This window comes from Stenella coeruleoalba (assembly GCF_951394435.1).
Source record: "Stenella coeruleoalba genome assembly, chromosome: 3".
Taxonomy (NCBI): domain Eukaryota; kingdom Metazoa; phylum Chordata; class Mammalia; order Artiodactyla; family Delphinidae; genus Stenella; species Stenella coeruleoalba.
In genome coordinates this window covers 136,466,207-136,489,996 of record NC_137148.1, presented here as the reverse complement: position 1 = coordinate 136,489,996, position 23,790 = coordinate 136,466,207, and the positions used below count along the sequence as shown (strand labels likewise).

At 48.0% G+C, this 23,790-nt stretch overlaps 1 protein-coding gene across 1 annotated transcript; it reads right to left on the bottom strand.

Moving 5' to 3' along the window:
• Nucleotides 1-2,612: 2,612 nt before the first annotated feature.
• FABP6 (fatty acid binding protein 6) lies at nucleotides 2,613-8,827 on the bottom strand. Its single transcript, XM_079917582.1, has 4 exons — nucleotides 8,747-8,827; nucleotides 7,447-7,622; nucleotides 5,403-5,492; nucleotides 2,613-2,968 (listed from the first exon to the last, which is right to left on the bottom strand). Exons 1-4 carry the CDS (start codon nucleotides 8,811-8,813, stop codon nucleotides 2,915-2,917), a joined length of 387 nt encoding a protein of 128 aa, XP_079773708.1. The 5' UTR covers nucleotides 8,814-8,827; the 3' UTR covers nucleotides 2,613-2,914.
• Nucleotides 8,828-23,790: the final 14,963 nt, after the last annotated feature.

Sequence of the window (23,790 nt, the reverse complement as noted above, 5' to 3'; positions counted from 1 at the left end):
CCCATAAGCTGGAATAAGAAACTGTAGCCTCCATCAGCCAGTGATGCCCAGCCCTTCATTAATCTGCTGTGTGACCTTAGTGAATTTCTTCCCCTCTCTGAGCCTGGGTTTCTATATCTGTGTAATACAGAGTTTAAACTAGTTGAGCTCTGAGATCCTTCTATTCCATGAATCTGTGACTCTGTAACACTGGCTGCAGTGTTTGAATTTGTCCTTGAATCGGTTACCAAAGTATAAACAATCTTTCTTCCCCCTCAGGTCTTTCTTTCTTTTCTACTCTTCTCCTTTCCTTCTCTCTCTCTCAATTTTCAGCCTAATTATGGTTACCTCTCTGTTATTTACAGACTTCTTATCCAAGCTCATTATGAGTAACTCTTCAGTCTGGAGGGGAAACAGCAACACTGCTAGTTTAATTTAATGCTTACCTAGTTAACTTAATTAGCAATAAGTCTTGGCAAAATGATGGCATTCACAGGGTCCTGGCTTGGTGGGTGGGTGCGGGAGGCTGAGTGCTGTCCTTGGAAAGCAACAAGTTTCAGGGCACAATGTGGGGGGGGAGGCGAGGACTGAGCTGCCAGTGAGTTGGGCTGTGCTGTCCGTCCAAGTTGAGGCTGGCCCCTGAGAGTGAAAGGCCATAGATTACACAGGCTGCAAGGACCTGAGGTCAGGTAGCACTTACTAAGCACCTGCTGTGTGCCAGACCCTTCGCAAGGTGTCGGGCAAACCTTATTTCTAATAACCCATATGTGGGACTTGTATATTCAAGATAACTTAGATCATTCAACTCTCTTTGTAGTATATGTGTCGGGTATACAGTATTATAATTCAACTTTGCAGTATATTTGTATACTTTGTATATTTGTATATACTTTGCAGTATATTTGTATATACTGAAGAGAGATCACCAGCACCAGTTTAGGTAGCACCCATTACCACCATACAGTTGACCCCCTTAACCATTTCACCCACCCGCCTAACCTTCTTCCCTTCCGGTAACCACTAATCTGTTCTCTGCATCTATGAGTTTTTGTTTTATTTTGAAATCATACGATATTTGTCTTTCTCCATCTGACTTATTTCACATAACATAATACCTTCAAGGTCCATCTGTGTTGTCACAAATGGCAGGATTTCATTCTTTTTTTATGGCTGAATAGTATTCCTGTGTGTGTGTGTGTGTGTGTGTGTGTGTGTGTGTGTGTGTGTGTGTGTGTGACAGAGAAAGAGCGAGAGAGAGAGACATCTTCATCCATTCATCCACTGATGGACACTTAGATAATTCAACTCTTACAGTGAGTGCATTCTTCTCTTTTCAAGGAGTCCTGCAGGATTTTTGATTAGGGAAGGAGAGAGTTTCCCATTTGATGCTACTGGCTCTTGTAAGGTTCTTACGCTTTTCACTAAGGGAGGCCTCAAAGTCATGGCTGTGGCAGCAGAATCCAGCTAGAAGTCAACATTGTTCAGCTTTGACTTTTTTAAGTAGTCCTAGTCTATTTATGGCAAATGATGTTGGCTTTCCATGTATATAAGTGATATAAAGTTTCCATTGTAGTAAAAATAAGTGAGTTGCCATAGAGAAAAATATGGGGTAAGAAGAAGTCAGGGTGGGGCTTCCCTGGTGGCGCAGTGGTTGAGAGTCCGCCTGCCGATGCAGGGGATGCGGGTTCGTGCCCCAGTCTGGGAGGATCCCACATGCCGCGGAGCGGCTGGGCCCATAAGTCCAGGGCCGCTGAGCCTGCGCATCCGGAGCCTGTGCTCCGCAATGGGAGAGGCCACAACAGTGAGAGGCCCGCGTACCACAAAAAAAAAAAAAAAAGTCAGGGTGGGGACTTCCCTGGCTGTCCAGGGGTTAAGACTCCATGCTTCCACTGCAGGGGGCACAGGTTTGATCCCTGGTCCAGAACTAAAGATTCTGCTTGCTGCATGGCGCGGCCAAAAAAAGTAATAAAATAGAAGTTAGGGTGGTACCCGGATGGGGAATACTCCCAAGGAGTATGAAAGAGGAGAATGAAAAAAAGCGCATCAGGATTAGCGATTATCTAGCCACGGGACAGGCAGAGCTCCCTCCTCTTCTTCCATGCCCCGGACAGACGCTGTAATCAGGCAGGGATGCCTGCTCAGTCCAAATGCTGCCTCAGAATCCTTCCTGATGCAGGGCTCCAGGCACCTACCAGGGGATCAGAGTGACCCTTCTGACCACCTTTCCCAGCCCACTGCAGCTTCTCCAAGTTTCTCCCAGGCCCCCCTGTCTAAGCCCTACTCTGACAGCTCGCTTCCTGCCTGGCATTCCCATAACCCCTTTGCCATCTCATAGACTCCCATTTCTCCTCAGTCCCTCATTGGTCCTCCTGGCCCCCTCTCGTACCAGCAGGTAAACTGAAACCCAAAGGAACGACTCCACAGCAGATTAGCAGAGAGCCACAGCCATGCTGAAACACCTTCCCTGGCTAAGCCCTGGTGGGTGCATCCCAGTGTCCGTGCAGCCTCGGGACCCAGCAGCGGGGAGCCCTTCCCCGCCTTCCTGTGGCCCATCTGAGAGTCAGTGTGCCACCTCCGAGGTGATATTTGTCTCTTGAAAGGATGGTCTCCACGCAGAATGTGGATGGCAGGCTGGGGCGAGGGGTCCACAGAAGTGTGCCCGCCGTGCATCCTGAGCACCGCCTTTGCCCTCTCCCCGGGGCCAGGGGTCTTCCGTCCATACCCGTCTCCCTCTGCCATGACACAGGTCCCGCAGAGATCTCAGGGCCAAGGTGTGGCCTGTGTAGCCATCGTCAGGGGTTTCCCACCCCCACCAGCCAGAACTGCCCCAAGACAGCAGAGAACAAAGGCAGAGGCTCTGGAAGGAGCAGAATGTCTGTTGTTACATCAGCTTTATTGGTGGCTTTGCGGCCCCCGCGGAGCCCTGCCTACTAGCTCAGGCCAGCCTCTTGCTCACGCGCTCGTAGGACACACCTGCAACGGTGGAGATCTGGAAGAAGCAGCAGGAACAGGGGGTGTCAGTGCAGGGGCCCCAAGGTGACCATGGGGCCCAGAGAAGGTAGAACAGCTTCCAGTCCCAGCCCTGAGTGGGAGTGAGCCTGCTGCACTGCTTCTCCGGGCCTCAGTTTCCCAATTTGTTACAGGACTCATTGTGTGGACTCTACATGGCCCAAGTGCTAACAGATGTTGGTGTGATGTGGCTTTTCGTGGGATAATCTTCCACCCATCTGTCCATATCAGTTCACCCATGCCAGGCCCATCTGCACGACACCAAGATTGTCCCCATTGTACAGATGAGAAAACTGAAGGTTAGAGAAATCAGTCACCCCTCTAAGTCCGAGGGGCCATGCTCACCCTCTGCACCATTTAGCATTTATGGGGTCCCTGTGCTCGGTGATGGGAAGATACATTCTCTGTCCTCAGGAAGTGTAAGCATTCATGGAAGAGGCTGCAAGAGGATACTGTTCGGCCAAGGCCCACTGTGTGTGGTGCCCTGGGCTCAAGGCCAAGACACGCTGTCTTGGGATGTGTGCGTAGCATCAGTTGGTCCAGATCCCCAGCAGAGGAAAGCAGCTTTCTTGTGAGGAGGGGTGGGTGGCAAGTGGAGTTTGGTGGAAGCAGTTTTGTCAAAGGGCAGCAGTGTGAAGTGATGTGTGATTTGCATATGGGATGGATGGAAGATGAAGTGGAGGGGGAGGCTGGGGAGGAGGCTGGGGCACGGTCTAGAGGAGAGGTGATGAGAGAAGGGGTGCTGGTGGTGGGTGGAGATGGGAGGAGGGGTGCTTGCAAAATGCACCCATGTTGGTAGAGAAGAAGGGAGGTATCCAGAACGATTCTGGGCCTCCAGAGTTGGGAGATCTGCAACCAAGATGGCTTGTCTCTGGTGCCTAGTCTGTGTGCGTGTGCATTTGCGTGTGTGCGTGCGCGTGCGTGTGTATAATGGCCCTGAACTCTGGGCTCTGCTCACACCATATAGGCTCCACGGTCAGGCGCCTCTAGGAATTAGGAAATGGGTTTGTTCCATTTGGGAAGATCAGTTCAGTTGGGCACAAATGTGCTCCATTCTCCTGCCCTGTGTTCTCCCTGCACTCCTTACAGGCTGGGGAGCTTTGCCTCTAGCTTTCATCAGGTTCTCCAAGAGGTTGATTTCCATCCAGAAGAAAAGGTATAGTCACTTATGTCACACACACACACACACACACATATATACATACATATATATACACATACACATAGATATATTTTTAAAACACTGTACATCTATTTATTTTTAGATTTTTTTTTTTTTTAAACTAAAATGAAGGGGAGAAAGAAGACCCGTTGGCCTGGGAAGAGCAGGCAGAGAATTTAGAAGTCAGCTGATGCGATCTGCCTCCACCACAAAGTAGCTGTGTGACCTTGGGCAAGTTACTCGTGTCTCTGAGACTCTATGGCTTCTCTGTAAAATGGGAGTAATGCGAGGGCACTGAGCCTCTTGGGCCACGTGCTCCTTTTCTCTAGACTGGGCTTGAGATGAGGAAAACAAGGAAACAAGGGAGAGATTGAGAGACAGAGAGAGAGGACAGGGGGAGGCAAACCCTGCTTTCCTCATCACTTCCCTTCTGGAGAGGCTTGGGGAGGACAGACCAGACCTCCCCCAGGGGGACTCTAGCCCAGGACACAGGCTCACGAAGGGGGAATGACACGTAGAAACGCCTTCCTTTTCCTCTTAACCTCACACCGTTTCTTTCACCTGGGGAAAACTTTGGAGCCCCAGGGAGAAGAGAGGGATGTGAGATGAGGGCCCTCCAGGGCAGCACCTCCAACCTGTGTTTACAGAGAATGGCGTGTGGGAGGGGTCAGTCCACAGGTGTGTGAGTTGTCCCTGTCAGCGTTTCAATAAATGTTTAATTAGTTGGCAACGTTTGCTAGACTGGAAATTTCACTTGGAAGTGCCAATTTCCAGCTTCTCTTGAAACACCAGAACATCTAGCAGCAAGGGCCTAAAGTCCCTTGTGGAAGTGGAATGGCGATGGCTACCCTTGCAGGGCCCACCCAGACTCCCCACTTCATTCACACTCTGGGAGGGGTCCAGACGTGCGTCCCTGCGGTGGCCGAGCGTGGGCACTGGAGTCAGACTGCCCAGAGCCAAATCCCTGCTTTGTCAAAAAAGCTCTGTGCCCTCCGGCCAAGCACTTAGCCATCCCGTGTCTCAGTTTCCTCACCTGCAAAATGGGGATGAAAATCCTTACCTAACAGGGTGATTGTGAAGGTCAAATGAGGTCATGTGCACCCAGTGCTCAGCACAGAGCCTGGCCCATGGTTGGGCGGGTAGGGGGGGTTGCCCATAAAGCCAGCTGCCCAGAGGACCACCTCTTGGGGGCCGTGGCTGGGGGCAGAAAAACATTCTCATCGATTTTGCCAGGAACCAGTGGGACACTCACCTCCACCAGCTTGCCATCCACAATCTCCGCAGTATAGTTGTAGTGGGGGAAGTTCACCACCACCTTCCCACCCTCCATCTGCACAGTGGCCTGGAAGAGAAGCAAAACACAGAGTTGCAGAGCACCCCCCAAACACAGGCCAGCCCCTCAGGGATGAAGGGCCTGCTTGCAGCCTCAGCAATCACCCTTTGGGAATTAATTTACCCTATAGACATCTGATTACATATATCCAAAGATACAGATAACCTGCGCAAGTCACTGAACCTTTCTGTGCCTCGGTTTTGTTTGTTTATTTATCTTTATTTAGTTAGTTAGTTTTGGCTGCGTTGGGTCTTCTTTGCTGCACATGGACTTTTTCTAGTTGCAGTGAGTGGGTGCTACTCCTGGTTGCGGTGCGCGGGCTCTCATTGCGGTCGCTTCTCTTGTTGCGGAGCACGGGCTCTAGGCGTGCGGGCTTCAGTAGTTGTTGCGCACGGGCTTGGTTGCTCCGCGGCACGTGGGACCGTCCCGGACCAGGGCTCGAACCCGTGTCCCCTGCATTGGCAGGTGGATTCTTAACCACTGCGCCACCAGGGAAGTCCCTGTGCCTCGGTTTTCTCATCTCTAAAATAGGGGTAGTAACTGTACCTACTTCCTGGAGTTATGGGGAGGATTAAATGATTTACTATGATACATATAAAGTGCTTAGAGAAGTGCCTGGCTTGGTGTTGAGCACCCCTTGTTAACTATGGAGTCAGTTATGATCATCATTTTTAGAAGGATGCTAACGTCATCCAAGGGTGTTGATTGCAGCATTGTTTGTAATACAATGCTGTATTATCCACTGGTAAATAACCTAAAAATCTATTAATGAGGGAGTGGTAAATAAATGATAGCATTTCCATACTATAGGATACTGTACCACCATTAAAAAAGAAGAGGCAAGTCAATATGTGCTGACACAGAAAGACATCTGTGAGAAATTGTTAAATTTTTAAAATACCCAAGTGGCAGAATATGAATATTATGACTACGTATCCTCCACCTTGGCAGCCTAGAAGCCTGAAGGAGCAAAGTACTCTCTTGGCCAGGGTTGGAGGCTACAGAGGGGAATGGGTGGAAGACCTGGGGGACCAGTCTGGGTAGGAAGGGACAAACAACCACCTTTCAATTCTTTGCTACCCAAGACTGCAGTTTCAAACCCAGATGAGTCTGGTTCTAGGGCCTGGGCAATTAATCTCTAGGCCACGCTGGAGGAAGCATTAAAATGTGGTTATGGAGGCTTCCCTGGTGGTGCAGTGGTTAAGAATCCACCTGCCAACGCAGGGGACACGGGTTCAAGCCCTGGTTTGGGAAGATCCCACGTGGCGCGGAGCAACTAAGCCTGTGCACCACAACTACTGAGCCTGCGCTCTAGAGCCCGCGAGCCACAACTGCTGAAGCCCATGGGCCACAACTACCAAAGCCCGCACGCCTAGAGCCCGTGCTCCACAACAAGAGAAGCCACCACAATGAGAAGCCTGTGCACTGCAATGAAGAGTGGCCCCTGCTCGCTGCAACTAGAGAAAGCCCGCGTGCAGCAATGAAGACCCAGTGCAGCCAAAAATAAATAAATAAAATAAATAAATTAAAAAAAAAATGCGGTTGTGCTCTACGGAACCAGACTGCCTGGTTATACAGGCCCACCCCTGCTGTGGGATCCAGACAGCTATTTCATCCTATGACTCAGCCCAGCTCCCCCATCTGTAAAACAGGGCAGTAATTGTAGCGACCTCACGGGCTTACCTGCATTAAGATGTGTGACAGATCCAGCAAGTGTCTGGGATATATGTGTGAAGGATTCAGCAAATGTTAACAATTTTTACTATCATTATAGTGTCCGTTATTGACGGTAGCATTAAAAACTAGGAGAGGCTAAACTGCCAAGTAACTCAGGCTGTTAAAGCTGGAGGCTAGACTCGAGAAGAAGCCTCAGCTCGGGGAGCAGCCCCCAGGGACATGGTGGGGACCAAGAAGTCAGCCAGAGTCCTGGCGAAGGAGGGAGGGGTGGCCAGCTGCCTCTCACCTTGAACTTCTTGCCCATCACGGTCTCCATGTCGCACTCTTTGCCGATGGTGAAATTGTTGGTAATGGAGGGGCCCCCGGGGTAGTTCTGGGACCAGGTGAAGTTCTGCCCGTCCTGCTGCACCTCTGAGATAGTCTTGAGGTCGCGACCCTTTTCAATCCTGTCGCTGGGGAGCCCTGGGCCAGGGGACAAGCAGAGTGGCCATGTAAGAGCTGCCTACGACTTGTGGCTTTGGGCACGAGCTTGCCTCCCCTACGGCAGGCTAGCCTGACAGTCGAGCACAAGCCCCATGTCGTGAGCCATGTGGCTTGGGCAAGTCACTGTCTCTCCCAGCCTCAGTGTTTTCATCCAAAAAATGGGGATAATAAGGCCCATTTCACAGGGCTGTTGCAAGGATTAAATTACAGTGTTTGTGTCTGGTAAAACTGCTGGCATATAGTTAAGAATAAATAATAGCTGCTCTTCTGATAGTAGTAGAACAGAAATTTGCCAACCTCACAAATTTCTAAAATGAATGAGACCTTCAAGACTGTCTTGAAATGCTCTTGCTTTACAGATAAAGATTGCTACATCTAGACTGTTGTAGGTGAAACCAAGTCACTGTTCCTTCAGGGCCAGTCCCAGTGATTGACTCAGAAGGGCTCTTGCCTTCCCAAGGCCCCAGGGCACATGGATCCTGCTCTTGGGGCCCATTTCCTACCAGGAGGTCGTAGGCCCTGGTCCCCTGGGGCTGTCCTCAATCTAGAAAACTGCACTGCCTCACACTTAGCTAGCACACCAAGATTTCTGCAGGATTGTCAAGTCCACTGTCTCTTTGGTTCTTCACAACCAGTGCTGCAAATCAAACAGAAGAGTGGGGTCTTTGATCTCCACCCAGAGTGCCTAGCACTGTAAGAGGCCCCCGTTTGCTCAGTGACTTAGTGAACGAGTGGCTTGTCAAACCTGATCTCTGTGCTCCCACCCCTTGGTCACCTCTCCCCAGGCAGGATGTGGTGACACCACTCATCATCTCATCCTCGGGTCCAGGGGGTCTAATGACATCTGCCACTGATGCACAGTGTGACCTCGGGCAAGGCTTGCTGAGGCACCCCATCCGTAACATTGGGTTGGTCTGCGTGTAGCAAGCATTCAGTAAATGTTTGAATGAATAAACCAATCAACTCTCCACCTCACCCATGACTGGCTGCGGGACCTTGCACGAGTCACTCAACTTCTCTGAGCCTCGCAGACTGTGGGTTCCCTGTGCAGAGCTGGCCGTGACAGCCCAGCCCCAGGAAGGTGCTTTCAGGAGCTCACTCACCCAGGCGCTTCATGAACTCGTCATAGTTGTTCTCGCTCTCCATCTCATACTTGCCGGTGAAGGACATGCTGCCGGAGAACTGGAGGCTCAGGAGAAGAAGGATGAGGAAGCAGGGCTGCAGTGCTGAGGGGTCTGGTGCCTCAGCTTATAAACCCTCCCAGATGCTGAGGCTCAGCCCCAAAGTCACCCCACTTCTCCTTCCCACCCCTGAAGAGGAAGCACCGGCAATTTTATGATGTAGGCAGGCAGCAGAAACCTGAGGTTATTCACCCTGGGGACTCGTTGGCTGGAATCCCATTGCCACTGGCAAGGCCAGGGCCAGCTCTGCCACAGGGTTTGAGGTGTCATCCACCTCTACCCAGCCCTCCCTCTATCCACGCTCCCATCTTCCCTCATTTACTCAGTCACCCCTGCATTCATCGACCAAAGTGCCTCGGGCACCTCATTTTGGGGCCAGCACTGAGGAAGCAGTGAGACATACCCCCTTCCCAAAACAGCCTCCAGTCTGGTCCAGGGACAAAACACACCTGCAGAGAACCCCTGTGCAAGCAGGATGGGATGTGTCCCGAGAGACGTGCAGATCTGGGGCCTGGGGCCTAGGGAAGGAGTGATGGTGTCCAGCTGGCTGGTGTAGCTTTGCATAGGAGATGGCATTTAATACAGGTCTTGAAGGAATTTGGATGTTTACAGAAGTGGTAAGGTTGGAAGACACTGAGAATGGAGGCAGGTAACATTCTAAGTTGAGGGAACAATGTGATGAAGGTGGGAAGGGCCACAATGAAAGGAAACAATGAGTTGTCTGCAGCAAAGAGCACTTGAAGGAGAATAGGCACAAGATGGGTGTAGATGGTGCGAGCAAAGGGAAGCAGCTGCCCAAGGGCCCAGGGAGCCGATCAGAGGAGGCAGTGCCAGGTGCGCTGAAGACCTACTATGTGCCAGGCATGGGCTGGGAGCGTGGTGAATTTCACTCTATTCCAGCTTCACCACTGGAAGGGCTAATAATTCAGCCCCCACTTCCTGTCCCAGTTCTGATTCTGGCACCACTTCACTTTAAGGACTCCCATCTCCTCGGTGATAACTCCTGCCCTGCCTGTCTCGTGGGACTGCTCTCTGGATCAAACCGATTGGCCATGAAAGTATGAAGCACTTACAAAGGCCGTCACTCTTATTGTTATAAATAAGGAAAGTTTTGCATCTGTCTCCTCTTCCAGAGTGGGCTCTCCAAGAATCCCCATCATTTCTATCCAAAGCAGAATTCACCACAGTTGCTAACCCCCCAGACCTGGGACTGAGTGGTTTCTGAACTGATGAAACCAGCTTTGCCACATTTTGCCAGTCTGCAATCTCCAATCTTAGAATTCCTCCCTCCAGCCAGGTGTCTCACTTTAAAAAAGCACAAAACCACACACCCACACTCCCCTCACCCACACCTCATCGTGGATTTTCTGATGCTGAATTGTATATATTAAAATTTCATAATTCAGAGCAAGTGACAGAGATGGCCCTTGATAACGGTCGGTAGCTATCCTTCTAGACTTTTAAATGCACACCTATACTTTCTTCTATAAATAAGATTATATTGTTCTGTCATTTCTTTTTCATGTAATGATGTAAGTACACGTGTATATCATTACATAATGGTATATCGTACATATTCTGTGGTATGTATGTTTCATAATTTATGTAACTATTGCCAGGTCTTTAGGTTGTTCCCAGTCTTTTTCTATTAATAACTCTGAGGAGCTTCCCTGGTGGCACAGTGGTTGAGAGTCCGCCTGCCGACGCAGGGGACACGGGTTCGTGCCCCGGTCAGGGAAGATCCCACATGCCGCGGAGCGGCTGGGCCCGTGAGCCATGGCCGCTGAGCCTGCGCGTCCGGAGCCTGTGCTCCGCAACGGGAGAGGCTACAACAGTGAGAGGTCCGTGTACCGCAAAAAAAAAAAAAAGAAAAAAAGAAAAAAACAAAACATAATTTATGTAACTATTGCCAGGTCTTTAGGTTGTTCCCAGTCTTTTTCTATTATAAATAACTCTGAGATAAACATTCTCATTCACACCCCTTGGTGTACATGTCAGATTATTTACTGAGATTATTTGCTAAGGATAAATTCCTAGACATGCAATTCCTGGAACCAAAGGGGTTTTGTATCTAAAGTTATATATAAACTTATATCTATACCCTAATGCCTTTCTCAGAGGCTAGAACAGTTTACACTCCCACCTGGAGCATATGAGAATTTCCCCTCATTGATAATAATGATGAAATAACACTGACAATAATAGCTAACACTTATTGAATATTTATCATGCATTGGGCATGATGCCGAGTGCTCTATATGAATTATATCATTTAATCTTCCAAACAACTCTATGAAGTAGGTGCCATTATTGTCCCCATTTTGCCAGGGAGGAAACTTGAGGTTCAGCGAAGTTAAGTAACTTGCTCAAAGTCACAGTGCCCCTATGTATAGTTCATATTTACTACCAAGGCAACTTTCATCATCATTTAAACAGATTTCCAAAAGTCCTCCATAATCCCATTACCCTAACACTATAACTATTTTTACTTTTTTAATTGTCTTCCTGCCTCTTTCATTCATCTCTCTCCTCTGTCATCCCTGCTTTCTTTCCCACCACTCTAATTATAGCAGGTGTATAATAGCCATCGTCACTATATAATGCAATATTCCATTCTTTTTTTCTTTGCTCGGTATTAGTTTGTAAACACAGTCCCATGTTTCTATTAAGCTGCCATGTTTATTGTTAGAAATGGCTGCATAATGTTTGCTGTTGGACTTTTAGGGGGAGCCCAGGTTACCCCATTAAATGAGAGGCCACAGTGAGCTTCTTTATATGTAGATAATTTTTTTAAAGTATTTCCTTGAGCTAAAGCCCCAGGATGGGATTACAAAGTTATGGGATCTGGAACATTCTTACAGCTCTTAATATGTTTTGCCATGTTGAGACTGAATTGGTTTAGCCCCAGATTGCCTGGGTGCTGAAGTTCTTGGAACTCAGAATTTAGAACATCTTTAGTTCTTTTCCCCCAAACATCCTGCTTCCCAACATCATGAATTGTGCCACTTTGAGATTCTCTTTCTTTCCTCTTTAAACAATCTTTATGGAGGAAAGGGTTTTTAATTTTCTGTTCATAAAAGCAATAGTTGTTCATAGTAGATACTTTGGGAAGAACAAAGCACAAATAAACTAAAACCTACCTATAATCCCACCATGGGGTCTTGTTTTTCAGTTGTAAAATTAATACATACTCAGTGTTTAAGAAGACAAAAGCTCAAAGCTGGGTAAAGTCTTATTTCTTCATGGAAACTGAAAACTATCCCATTAATTCTTTTTTTTTTTTTTTTTTTTTTTTTTTTTTTGCGGTACGCAGGTCTCTCACTGTTGTGGCCTCTCCCATTGCAGAGCACAGGCTCCAGACGCGCAGGCTCAGCGGCCATGGTTCACAGGCCCAGCCGCTCCGCGGCATGTGGGATCTTCCCGGACCAGGGCACGAACCCACGTCCCCTGCATCGGCAGGCGGACTCTCAACCACTGCGCCACCAGGGAAGCCCTCCCATTAATTCTTAAAAGGGACTTTCCAAATGGAGAAATCCACTAATAAAAAACATGTCATACCGGTCTGGGCATGGGGAAACAATAGAGCATTGGCCATCTCCCTGTAATTTCACAGAAGTATGGGATGTAGTTTCGATTTAAGATGGTTAAGGAGGCTAGGGAGGCTTAGGGAAAGGGGTGTAGTCTCCCGAAATCCCCTGGGGTCTCTAGGCTCGAAGGAGGTGTGCCCTTTGCAGAATCTCACCTTTATGCCTTGGCCTGCATAGAATGACTGCTCACTTTTCAGCCATCTTTCCAAATTTGAATTGTCTTTCCAACTCCACCTCCTCCCGGGAGTCTTCTCTGATTACTCCAACCTGTAGATTGTCCTTTACAGGAACCCCCCAGGTGTATACCAGCTGCTTGTAATAGCTCAGGGGGAAACCTGGGCTTGTGAGTCACAGTATTAGCCCTGAGACTTCAGACACACAATCTTTAGTCATTCAAAAAATACTGAGTACCTACTGTTCACTAGATTCTGGAACTACCAAGTATCTGTCCTCAAATCTTGTGAGAGAACCAGCCTAGTACACAGGCAATTGTAACACGGTGTGATAACTGAGATAAAGTCTGTAACATTGGGGTATTGTGGGAAAACAGAGGCATCACCCTGATCACCTCTTAAGGGTCAGGGAAGGCGGATGTGAGAGAGATTGGCAAATAAGCCAAATCCTTAATTTACTCATTATTAAATGGGGATAAAAATACCTGTTTTCCAGGATTTTAGTGTGATAATCAGTATATAAATAAAGAGCTTAGCATAGGATCTAGTATTTTGTAGCTGCTTATTGAATGATACTGTTATTCCCACTCATTGGCAGTTTGTCCAGCCTATCTGCCTACTGTTTTGAATTATTCATTGTAGCATTAACTTAACTCTTCACAAAGTACGTCTTTTATCCCCCAATTAGATTTTTTTTTTTTGACCACGCGGCATGTGCATCTTAGTTGCCCAACCAGCGATTGAACCCATGCCCCCTGCAATGGAAATGCAGAGTCTTAACCACTGGACCGCCAGGGAAGTCCCTCCCAATTAGATTATAACCCCTTTAAGGAAAGAGGCTGCATTTCATACTTCCTTACGGCTGTGCAGCTAGTAGGCACTGGGATCCCTCTGATTTTATTTGTTCAGATCAGTCTGGAATAGGCTGTGAGACAGTTTTTCAAATGTGATCTTTATCATACACTTTATCATACATGATCTTTATCATACATGCAGGAGGGGAGGGCTTGTGAAAAACGGAAACCTCTGGGCCCTGACCCACAGGAGTTCTGATTTGGTAGGCCTGGTGGGGCCCTGGAATCTGCATCTGACAAGTTCCCTGCTGGTTGTGCTGCAGTTACCCTGAGAAGCTCCAGGCCAGCGGACATGGGCAGGAGCTGGCAGATGGGCTCTCCAGAACCCCAATTAAGTCCCTTTCCCATCGACTTCCTTGTGCATGGTCAGAACCTTCTTCTCCTTAGTAGCTCATCCAAAGCCAGCGTCAAGGGCAGGATGGGAGTGGCAAGGGTGTGGGAAAGGACAGCCTTGGCACTGAGACACCTGACTCAGCTGTGCTCCCTTTCACTGGAGTTTATGTGTGAATTTTACCCTCCAACCCTCCTCCCGTCCACACCCTCTCTCTCTCCCTCTTCAACTGGGGTTCACCTATTTGCTCAGACACTCATTATTGAGAACCTTCCAAGAGGGGTAAATGAACTCAAACTGCCTCCCTATCACAGTGAGGTTTTATGGGGCAGTTGAACCAATAGAGCAGCTATACCCCATGGAGATAAAGAATGGCCCCAAGGCTAATCTCCTGGGGCCATCCCAACTTCCCACCTGGACTCTGGCTCCTGCCTCAAATCAGCCACCATTATTCTAAGAGTAACTAGTGAAGAAAGTAGGAAATGCAGGTGCTGGAGTCCGTGGTTGGAAGAGGAACCCTTGACCTCTCCCTGACCTCCCCACCCCAGGACTTTCCAGAGCCGTGGGTGTAGTAATTGATCCATCAGTGTTATACTGGGTTGGCCAAAAAGTTCGTTGGGGTTTTTCCATAACACCTTACAGAAAAACCCAAACAAACTTTTTGGCCAATCCTCTAGATTCCTTGAACAAACCCCCCTTCCTCTTCTTTCCTCAGCCAAGGATCTGAAATGCTAATTGGGGCTGATCCTGGAGGATCAATGGGACCTCTGATGGTAGTTTATTCCAGGATGATTCGCCTAGCTGTGCTCTCAAGGGTCAGAGACTAAGAAATTCAGCATTCCCTTGGAAAGTCCAGTTGGCACTTTATTTATCCACAATTAGAAATTAGAATTAGAATTTTAAAATTGGAAGAGATAGAGACTCAGAGGTCAGCCTGCCTGGGTTTGAATCCTAGCTCTGCTACTTGCTGGCTGTGTATGCAAGGGCAAGTTAACTATCTTCCTGTGTCTCAGTTTTCTCATCTGCAAAATGGAGATAGTAATTGCCTCTAACTTAAAGGGTTGTTACGAGCATTAAATGAGTTAACTTTTGTAAAGCGCTTTTTTCAGAGCCTGGCCGAGTATATAAGAGCATGTTAAGTAAATGTTGCTGGGGCAGGCTGGCTGTGCAGCTTCAGCCCCACTGTGTCTGGTCACCAGCTTTGCAGTAGCAATCATCCCCATCATTGCAAAGCATCAGATGACCCCGAGTTCAGTCCTCAGTCTTGTCTTTTCTGTAAGCCCTCACTTCCGTGGTGATGTCATCCAGTCCATGGCTTTAAATCTCATCTGTATGCTGATGACTCCCAGATATTTTCCCCATCTCAGACCTCCCCTCTGGACTTACATCCAACTGCCCACCTAACAGCTGCACTTCATGTCTTATGGCATCTCAAAGTTTGACAGGTCCAAAACTGTTCTTCCGCCCTCAACAAAGTCAGCTCCTCTCATGGCCTTCTGCATCTCAGATAATGAGGGATCCCAGCAGCCAGCCTCTGCTGTGCACCTGCAGTATGCTAAATGCTTTACATAAATTGTCACCCAATTTTCCCCACCAGTCTATTGGATAGGTCCTGATAGTATTCCCACTGTATAAATGAGTAAACAGGCTCAGAAATGTCACAGTTAGTTGACTGAGGAAGCGGTTTAGCTTCAGGTCTTGCGCTCATGAACTCTAACTAAATGCAGCAATTGGATTAGGATGCAGCCTCCAGAACCAGCCAGGCTCTTGGAGACCATTATTCCTCCTGCAGTACTTAGCAAGTGATCCCAAAGTGCCAGACACTGTGCTAAGTGCTCGACACATGGCATCTCATTTAATCCCTGCAACAAATTTCCAAGAAAGCTGTCATTATCCCTATTTACTGAAAAGAAAGCCTAGGCTCAGAAAGGTTAGGTGACTTGTTCAAGGTCACACAGCTTGTTGATGCAGCTTGGATGTGAACTCAGTTTTCTCTGACCTGAAGTGCTACTTGCCACCACTATGGGTACCGCTGGTTCTCTGACGAAAAGCAGAATGCCAGTCTCTGGCTCTAATGTCAGAGTTATAACCCACATATTCGTTCATTCAAAATACATTTACTGAGCACCTGGCTGTGTTAGGGAAGGAAGATATGCAGCAGAATAGAAGATAGTCCCCACCCTCATTGAATGAATCTCCTAGCCTCACAGCTCATCCCCTTTCCCCCAGTTCATCCCCTACTCTAAGCCTCACTTCCTTTCCTATCCAGCCCATGGCTGCTTCACTTCTTTCACTAGGATCCTCAATGTCCTTTGGCCACCTTGACTTCCCAGGTCCCATCTTTGGACCAAAAAAAAAGTGTCTTTCTACCTCCCATCTCCAGGACTGCTGGCTACAACCAGAAGAAAAGGCATGGGATCGGGGGGTGCACATCACCACAGATTCATGGTCCGCCCTCAGCCAAGTTTTGAACAGCTCAGTGGTACTCCCCTTCATCAGTGGGTGGTTCTCAACCTCACTTTCCATGCCAACTACCCTTATCAAGTCGTCTACATCACTCCCACTGCCCGCCTGCTCACCGCAGCCCCAGCCATCGCTTTAATGGCCATATAGCAATGCACTGTATGGATATACCACAACTTCTTCAACCAGTCCCCTGTTATCGGATAGTCAGGTTAGGTAGGGAAAAGTGCACACGTGACTAGGAAACACCACCATGTGGAGAAAACAAAAACAAAAACATTATTCAAGATCATATATTAACATGAATGCAGTTGACAATGCAAGGGATTAGGGGCACAGACCCTCTGTATAGTGGAAAATCCATGAAAAACTTTTAGTTCCCCCCTGTATCTGTGGTTCCTCTGCATTTGCAGATTAACTAACTGCAGATTGTGTAGTACCATAGTATTTACTGTTTTTAAAAATCTGCATATAATTGGAAGCAGGTAGTTCAATCCCCTGTTGTTCACGGGTCAACTGTGGTATTACTTGAGGTGAGTAGGGTGGGGCTGAAGATCTTCTGGAAGTTCATGGATTACAAACCAGTGGAGGACAGTGACCTCAGAGTCAGTGCCCAGAGAGGAGATGGGAAGTCCTGTAGCCACTGGTCTGCAAGGCAGCCTTCTCACTGGGGACAGTCTTTGCCACACATGGAAAACCCTTATTTCCTGCTTCTGCTCTGTCTCTGCCCGCTCCACTCCCTTTTTTTTTTTTTTTCCCCCCGGTACGTGGGCCTCTCACTGTTGTGGCCTCTCCCGTTGCGGAGCACAGGCTCCAGACGCGCAGGCTCAGCGGCCATGGCTCACGGGCCCAGCCGCTCCGCGGCATGTGGGATCCTCCCGGACCGGGGCACGAACCCGTGTCCCCTGCATCGGCAGGCGGACTCTCAACCACTGCGCCACCAGGGAAGCCCTCCACTCCCTATTTTTGAGCTAATGGAATGTCTGACTGTTGTAGACAAAGCCCTTTGGGTTGCAAGTAAAGAAACCCACTTGATCCAGCGTAGGCCAAAAGGGGAGCTTACTAGGTTACAGCACACATAATTGCTGCTATCTGACCTTTTTGACCTATAAAAACAACAATTTCATATAATTCAACCTAATATTTTAAGGATGCAGGGGCAACTCGGAGAACCCAAGGGGAAATAGAGGGCTTCATGAGGAACTAGAGGAATCTCTCTCTCTCTCTCTCCCCCTCCCCCTCTCTTCATCTTCATCTTCTCTCTTTTTCAACTTGATTCTGCACAGACGCCCTTTCTCTGCTGTCCATGTGCTCGCAGACAACAGGACCTTCAAAACACGCAACAGAAGCTGAGTCAGGAGAGAGATAATCTGATTGGTCTGTCACGAGTCAAGTGTCCGCCTCTGGTCCAATCAGCTGTGGGCAGGGAGGCCGAGCTCTTCATTGCAAGCAATGGAAACTGATTTGAGCAGAAAATAAATTTATTGTGAGGATATCAATTAGATCACAGAATTTTCAGGCTTGGAAAACAAGTAGGGACGAGAGTGGACAAACAGCTAGAACCATAGCCACAATCACATCACAGAAATGGTTTTGTGAGGATCCCGCTGCCAGTACCACCAAAAGCTGGACTGGGCAGTTTGTAGCCCTTACCAACAGCGGCACTGCATACTGGCACTGCAGCCACCATTCCCCTGGGCACTGGACATGGCCCCCACCACCACCAGAATGGATTCCCTTGCCCCTGCTTCTTCGCATTGCAAGCTGCAGAGAAAATGTCTTTGTGAGAATGTCTGATTGGTGGCGCCCAAGTCACAGGCAGGCACTTCGTTGCCACGTAATGGGGTGATGAGAAGATGAGTATTTGGCTTTCTCAGCCTCATACTGGAAGGTGGGGTCCATGCAGTGAGGAGTTCTCTGAACAGAGACAGGGTGCAGATGCTCTGCCCCACCAATGGGGTCCTGAGGTACCACCTCAGCAATCAGGACCAGCTGTTCTGTGTAGAGAGGAACAGTGTTTGAAGAAGGGATTGTAGCATGGCAGATGATGGAAAGGTGTCCACGACAGTGACTATCCCCAAAGATCACGTGCTGTGCCCTCCATGAAGCCTTTTTCTCCACGCATCTAGCCCACCCAGGTCTGGCTCTCTTTTGCTTAGAATCTGCATAGGAGGGTGTGGGATTCAATCGTTACCATTGTTTTTCTATCTGAGATGTAAGCAGCTGGAGGGCAGGAAACTGGCCTTATGTTTCTGTGTGACCTGTATGTCAGCTGAGCCAGGGCAGACCTGTCTTTTTTTTTTTTAATTATTTATTTGGTTGCACCAGGTCTTAGTTGGGGCAGGTGGGCTCCTTAGTTGCAGCTTGTGGGCTCCTTAGTTGTGGCATGCGAACTCTTAGTTGCAGCATGCATGTGAGATCTAGTTCCCTGACCAGGGATCAAACCCTGGCCCCCTGTATTGGGACCGTGGAGTCCACTGCACCACCAGGTAAGTCCCGAGGCCTGTCTTAAGGGGCTTTACAGGTACTTGTTGGGTGACTTGGGGCTCTTTCAGATATAAGTACAGACACTGATTCTTGGTGACTAGCAAAAAAGTGGGAGTGGATTTCTTGGAAGGTATAGGGTAGCTCATAGAAGGGATGGAAAAGCTAAACCACCAGACCTCCCGACAGCCCATAGCACTAGAGAGCAAGAAGGAAGGAAGAGACAGACCCCATGGGGCACTGCCATCCAGTGAATCATCTTCAACCACCCTCCATCCTTATAGCCCTGCACCTGAGACTCCAATTTCCAGCTCAACCAATTACTGGCTGTATCACTTGGACACGTTACTTAACCTGTTTGAGATTCCCGGTTGGCAGAATGGGGCTAACAATTAAACCTGCCTCCTAGAGACATGGGGGGACTGGATAACTCAGTACATGAAGGTACTTAGGAAGGGGCCTGGCACCTAGCAAATACTTCATAGATGCTAGCTAATAAAAAAAAAAGTACCAAGAGACAAAGTTCAATTGGCCTAGCTAGGTTGTATGCAACTCCTGGGGGTGGGTGGAGCCTCTTGATTGACAGTCCCGTGAAGACCCACGTGCCGAGGGGGAGGGGTAGCTCTTCAAGGAACGTGGAAGGAACATGGAGAGGCTCATACAGAGGGAGGGGAAATGCATGCCGGGCAGGCGAGAACTCTAAGTCCTCTCTATAACTTCTCAACACCCCAGAACTGGGCATGCCCACCCCCATATCTCCTGGTCTGATCCTTGGTGGGGCCATAGCCAGCAAGGAGGAGGAAGCAAGGGAGGTAGATCCAACAACATCCAAACAACCTCACCTCCAAACTTACAACCAGAGCACCGCATGACTCTTAAAAATATTGCTTCAGGCCAAAGTCAGATGCCGAAAGGTCTTCATCCAGTTCCTGTGCAATTATTCATTGCCGCTTCTCCTGCCGCAGGCTAACCGTGATTAATTCCTGTGGCAGCCCTAGGAATCACTCCTAATGAATTTCTGATGAATTCATTTGGTGTTAATGCAGTGTGTAATTCCGCAGGACACTCATTATAATTTAGCCTTATTAAGTTATTGGGAACTACTATTGCTCTAAGCTCATAAGCAGGAGAAAAGTAATTATCCAGAGTAGGCAGTTAAATTATGAAAAGGATTGGACATTCAGAGGAGGCCAGGAAGTGGCCACTCCTATTTTTTTTCTCCTTGGGGTGTACTGCTCTACAGAGAGGAATGGGCTGTATGGGTCCTTGAGCTAAGACGTGAGTGCCCTTCCTGACTTTATATTCTGAAATGTCAGAGCTGTGCAGGCTGCAGCCGGCATGGTGGGATTTTAAGGACCATCCAAAGGTGGCCTTGCCCCCCACATGGTCTATTCCACTTGCCTACTGCTTGGGTCTGAAATTCCATCATAGGGATGGATTCCTTTGCATCAGAGGCCCTGCTGCAGGTTGAAAGATGACCTATGGCACACCTCAGAGTTCACAAGGCAGTCACAGGTAAGTTATCTCATCTGATCATCACAGCATTCCAATTATTGTCATTATACCTCCTTGACAAATAAGAGACTGAGGTTCACACAGGTGACACGACTTGCCCAAGGTCGCTGGGTGCCAGAGCTGGGAACAGAACCCATGTCTCCCACCCCCAGGTGAGTTAGCTCTTCAGCTCACCTCTCATTTACTGCCTGGCATGCTTTTCCTGCACATGACTCATACTGCCACCTAGATCAGACCTTCCTTGAGGTGGGAGCTGTTTCTGTGATCCCCTTCACCTATTTGACTGGCCTTGGTTCAGAGGATGGGCTGCAAGACTCCCTTGCTAAGGGTAGGTCAGGGCTCCTGAAGACACCTGGAAGATTCCATCCTGCACAAGTTGATTTCATGTCTCCTTTCCCCACTTCTCCCTGAAATTTTCTCTTTATTCTCACTTTCTTACAACCAGCTTCATACTTTTGGCTAAAATGTAGATTAAAGTCTTTTTTAGGTTTGAAATCATTTTCTCCTGCTGATAAAAGTAACATATGCTTTTTGCATAAAATTCTAAAAAATGAAGAAAAGCCTAAAAACCTATAAGGATCATCTGTAATCCCATCACTCAGATATAACTATTGTTTACAGGTTGGTGTATGTATCCTTCCAGACCTTATTGGCACACGTAAATATACAATGCCAACCTTTTACCCAGAATGAGATTGTATCATATGTGCTATTTTAGAACTTGCATTTCCTTAAACTTAGAAATAGGAAATTTCTGTAGAGACACAGATGTAGAGAACAAACTTATGGGGGGAAAGCTGGGGTGGTGGTGGTGGTAGGATGAATTGGGAGATTGGGATTGACATATATACACTAATGTATAAAATAGATAACTAATAAGAACCTGCCGTATAAAAAATAAAATTCAAAAAAAAAAAGAAATAGGAAATTTCTGGAAGATGAATTTACATTATCAGATGATAAATAAAAACTAATGTAACAAAAATATCCTTGGTAGGACTTCCCTGGTGGTCCAGTGGTTAAGACGCTGCACTTCCACTGCAGGGGCTGAGGGTTCAGTCCCTGGTCAGGGAAGTTCCACGTGCCGTGAGGTGTGGCCAAAAAAAAAAAAAAAAAAAATTCCTTGGTAACTCCTCTGGGTTATGGGAAGATACAAGAAGGGGGATTGAGAGAATAAAGTCCAAATAACCTCATATGCAAGACAGAAAGGAAATTTGCTTATTGCTACCTTATCTTCCAAAACGTCATTTAGGGACTTCCCTGGTGGTCCAGTGGTTAGGACTCCACGCTTTCACTGCTGAGGGGCCCGGGTTCGATCCATGATCGGGGAACTAAGATCCCACAAGCCATAGCGCAGCCCAAAAAAAAAGAAACCAAACATCTTGTTTCTCAGTCTGATGCAGGAGTTTGGCATGAGAAGACCAGTGGATGGAAGATGAAGGCCTAAGTGCAGAGTCACTTGGCACTGGGGGTCAGGGTGAGTGGACAGGGCTGTGGAGTGCAGAGGTGAACCCAGGGGCCCGACATGGCCCTTGCCCACCTCCCCGGCCTCATTTTCTGTCGCACGCTGACTCTGCTGCAGACTCATGGTCACTGGAATCTCCTACACTCACTATGCTGTTTTGCACCTCCGTGCCTTTGCATACACTTGTCTGTCTACCTGGAGTGCCCACTGCCATAAATGGTGAAAATTCACTTTCATGCAATGTCCAGGTCAAGTGTTTGCCTATGAGGAAAGCCAGAAGAGGCCCTTGGAGGGCAAGCTAGCTTAGGCTTCCTCACAGCATAGGTTTTGTGTCAGTGTAGAAGGAGATGCTGGGCAGGTGCGGTGCAGGGAGGTTTTCTTTCCCCTTTGAGGGTGGAAGCGAACTTCTCACAGCCTTCCTTGGTGCTGTGTTGAGTCCAGCCACCATGACTATGGAGCTGCACATCCAGGTCACACTGGAATTGTCCTCCTGCCTCCTGGGCCATGTTCTGGTCTGCAAGTCCCTCTTTCCTATCTCTATCCAGAACTTTCTGTCAGTCCCAGGTGAGGTGCTGTTGTCCTCTGCCAGTGGCTTCTCACTGCAGCCAAGGAGCCCCTCAGAGCTGTATGTTTGTTACAGCTATTCAGACGTGGGCAGGAATAGGTAAATTCACATTGACATTAACGTGACCAGTGTTTGTGCTTCTCTGTATAAAAATGCGCATGGCCCAGGTGCGTTTATGTCTGTGGTACTGTACACAGGAATTGCATGCATGTGTAACAAAGTATGTGTAGGTCCCCCTGTATCTGTATGTAGAAGGATACATGCTTCCTTTGTGTATGGGTGTGTATCACTGTGTATACGTGTGGAGTATTATTATATGTTTGTATATACATGCAAAGCAGAGTGCACATGTGCTCAGCTTTGGGTCTGTTGTTCACAGGTATGTGAGAGTGTTTATTTACTGAAGGGAGGGTAGATATTAGTTGGATGCCTTAGACTTCAAGCAAAAACAAACAAACAACCCTCCCCAAACAATAAATAAGTTTTATCTCTCATGACTGGAATTCCAGAGGTGGGGAGGGAGGACTCTCAAGTTGACTGATTGCCTCGATCAATAATGTCTTTAAGGGCCTGTCCACGTCTCCACTTTGCTTAATTCTGCATCCTCATGGTCACAGAACGACTGTAGCGTTTCCATATCCCACACTCAGACATGAAGAATCTAGCGACTGATAAACGCATATTTGCTTCTAGGGTGACTTTCCTAAGAATGAGGAAGTTTTCCCAGAAGCCCAATCCTACCTCCCCCCGTGTCTCATTGGCTAGAACTAAATGTTGCCAAAGCTAAACCCATCTTGGAGGGGATGAGACCACCAAGTTTGGTTTAGACTCATCAGGATCCCTGTCCTGGAACTGAGGATGGTATCAGCCTTTCAAAGCAAGAGGCTGCTTGGAGGAAGGGTAGTCTAGTACAGGGAATCGCCTGGTATTCCTGTGGTTAGGACTCTGGGCTTTCACTGCTGAGGGTCTGGGTTCTATCCCTGGTCGGGGAATCCTGCAAGCTGTGTGGCATGACCAAAAAAAAGGAAGTGCCTAGTACAAAGGTATGTGCATTTATGCACACGTGTCACAGATGTTTGTGTACATGGGTTTGTATACATGAACATAAGTGAGTATGTAATATGTATGGGTGTTTCAATGACCTATTGTTGCATAACAAACTATTGCAAAACATACTGCCTTAAGACAACTATTTAAAGTTTTATTTATTATTTCCCATCATTCTGTGGGTCAGAAATTTGGGCAGGGTGTGGCTGGGTGGTCATTTGCACCAAATGGCATCATCGGCGGTCACTCACAAAGCTACATTCCACTAGTAGCTAGGCTGAGCTAGAAGGTCTAAGAAGGCTTCCCTCCTGTTTCTGACATGTTAGTGCACATCAGCATGGCTCCTCTCTCTCTGTATATGAATAGCTTGGGCTTCCTCACAGCATGGTAGTCTCAGAATGGTTGCAATTCTTTCGTGGCAGCTGACTTCCAACAAGGAGGAAGTAAAAGCTGCCAGTGCTCTTAAAGCCTGGATTCAGAAA

Coding starts and splice junctions, on each gene's coding strand:
- FABP6 (XM_079917582.1), bottom strand. CDS start 8,813: ATGTCCTTCACCGGCAAGTATGAGATGGAGAGCGAGAACAACTATGAC. Junction 7,623..8,746: donor CGAGTTCATGAAGCGCCTGG/GTGAGTGAGCTC, acceptor CCCCTGGCCCAG/GGCTCCCCAGCGACAGGATT. Junction 5,493..7,446: donor TGATGGGCAAGAAGTTCAAG/GTGAGAGGCAGC, acceptor CTTCTCTTCCAG/GCCACTGTGCAGATGGAGGG.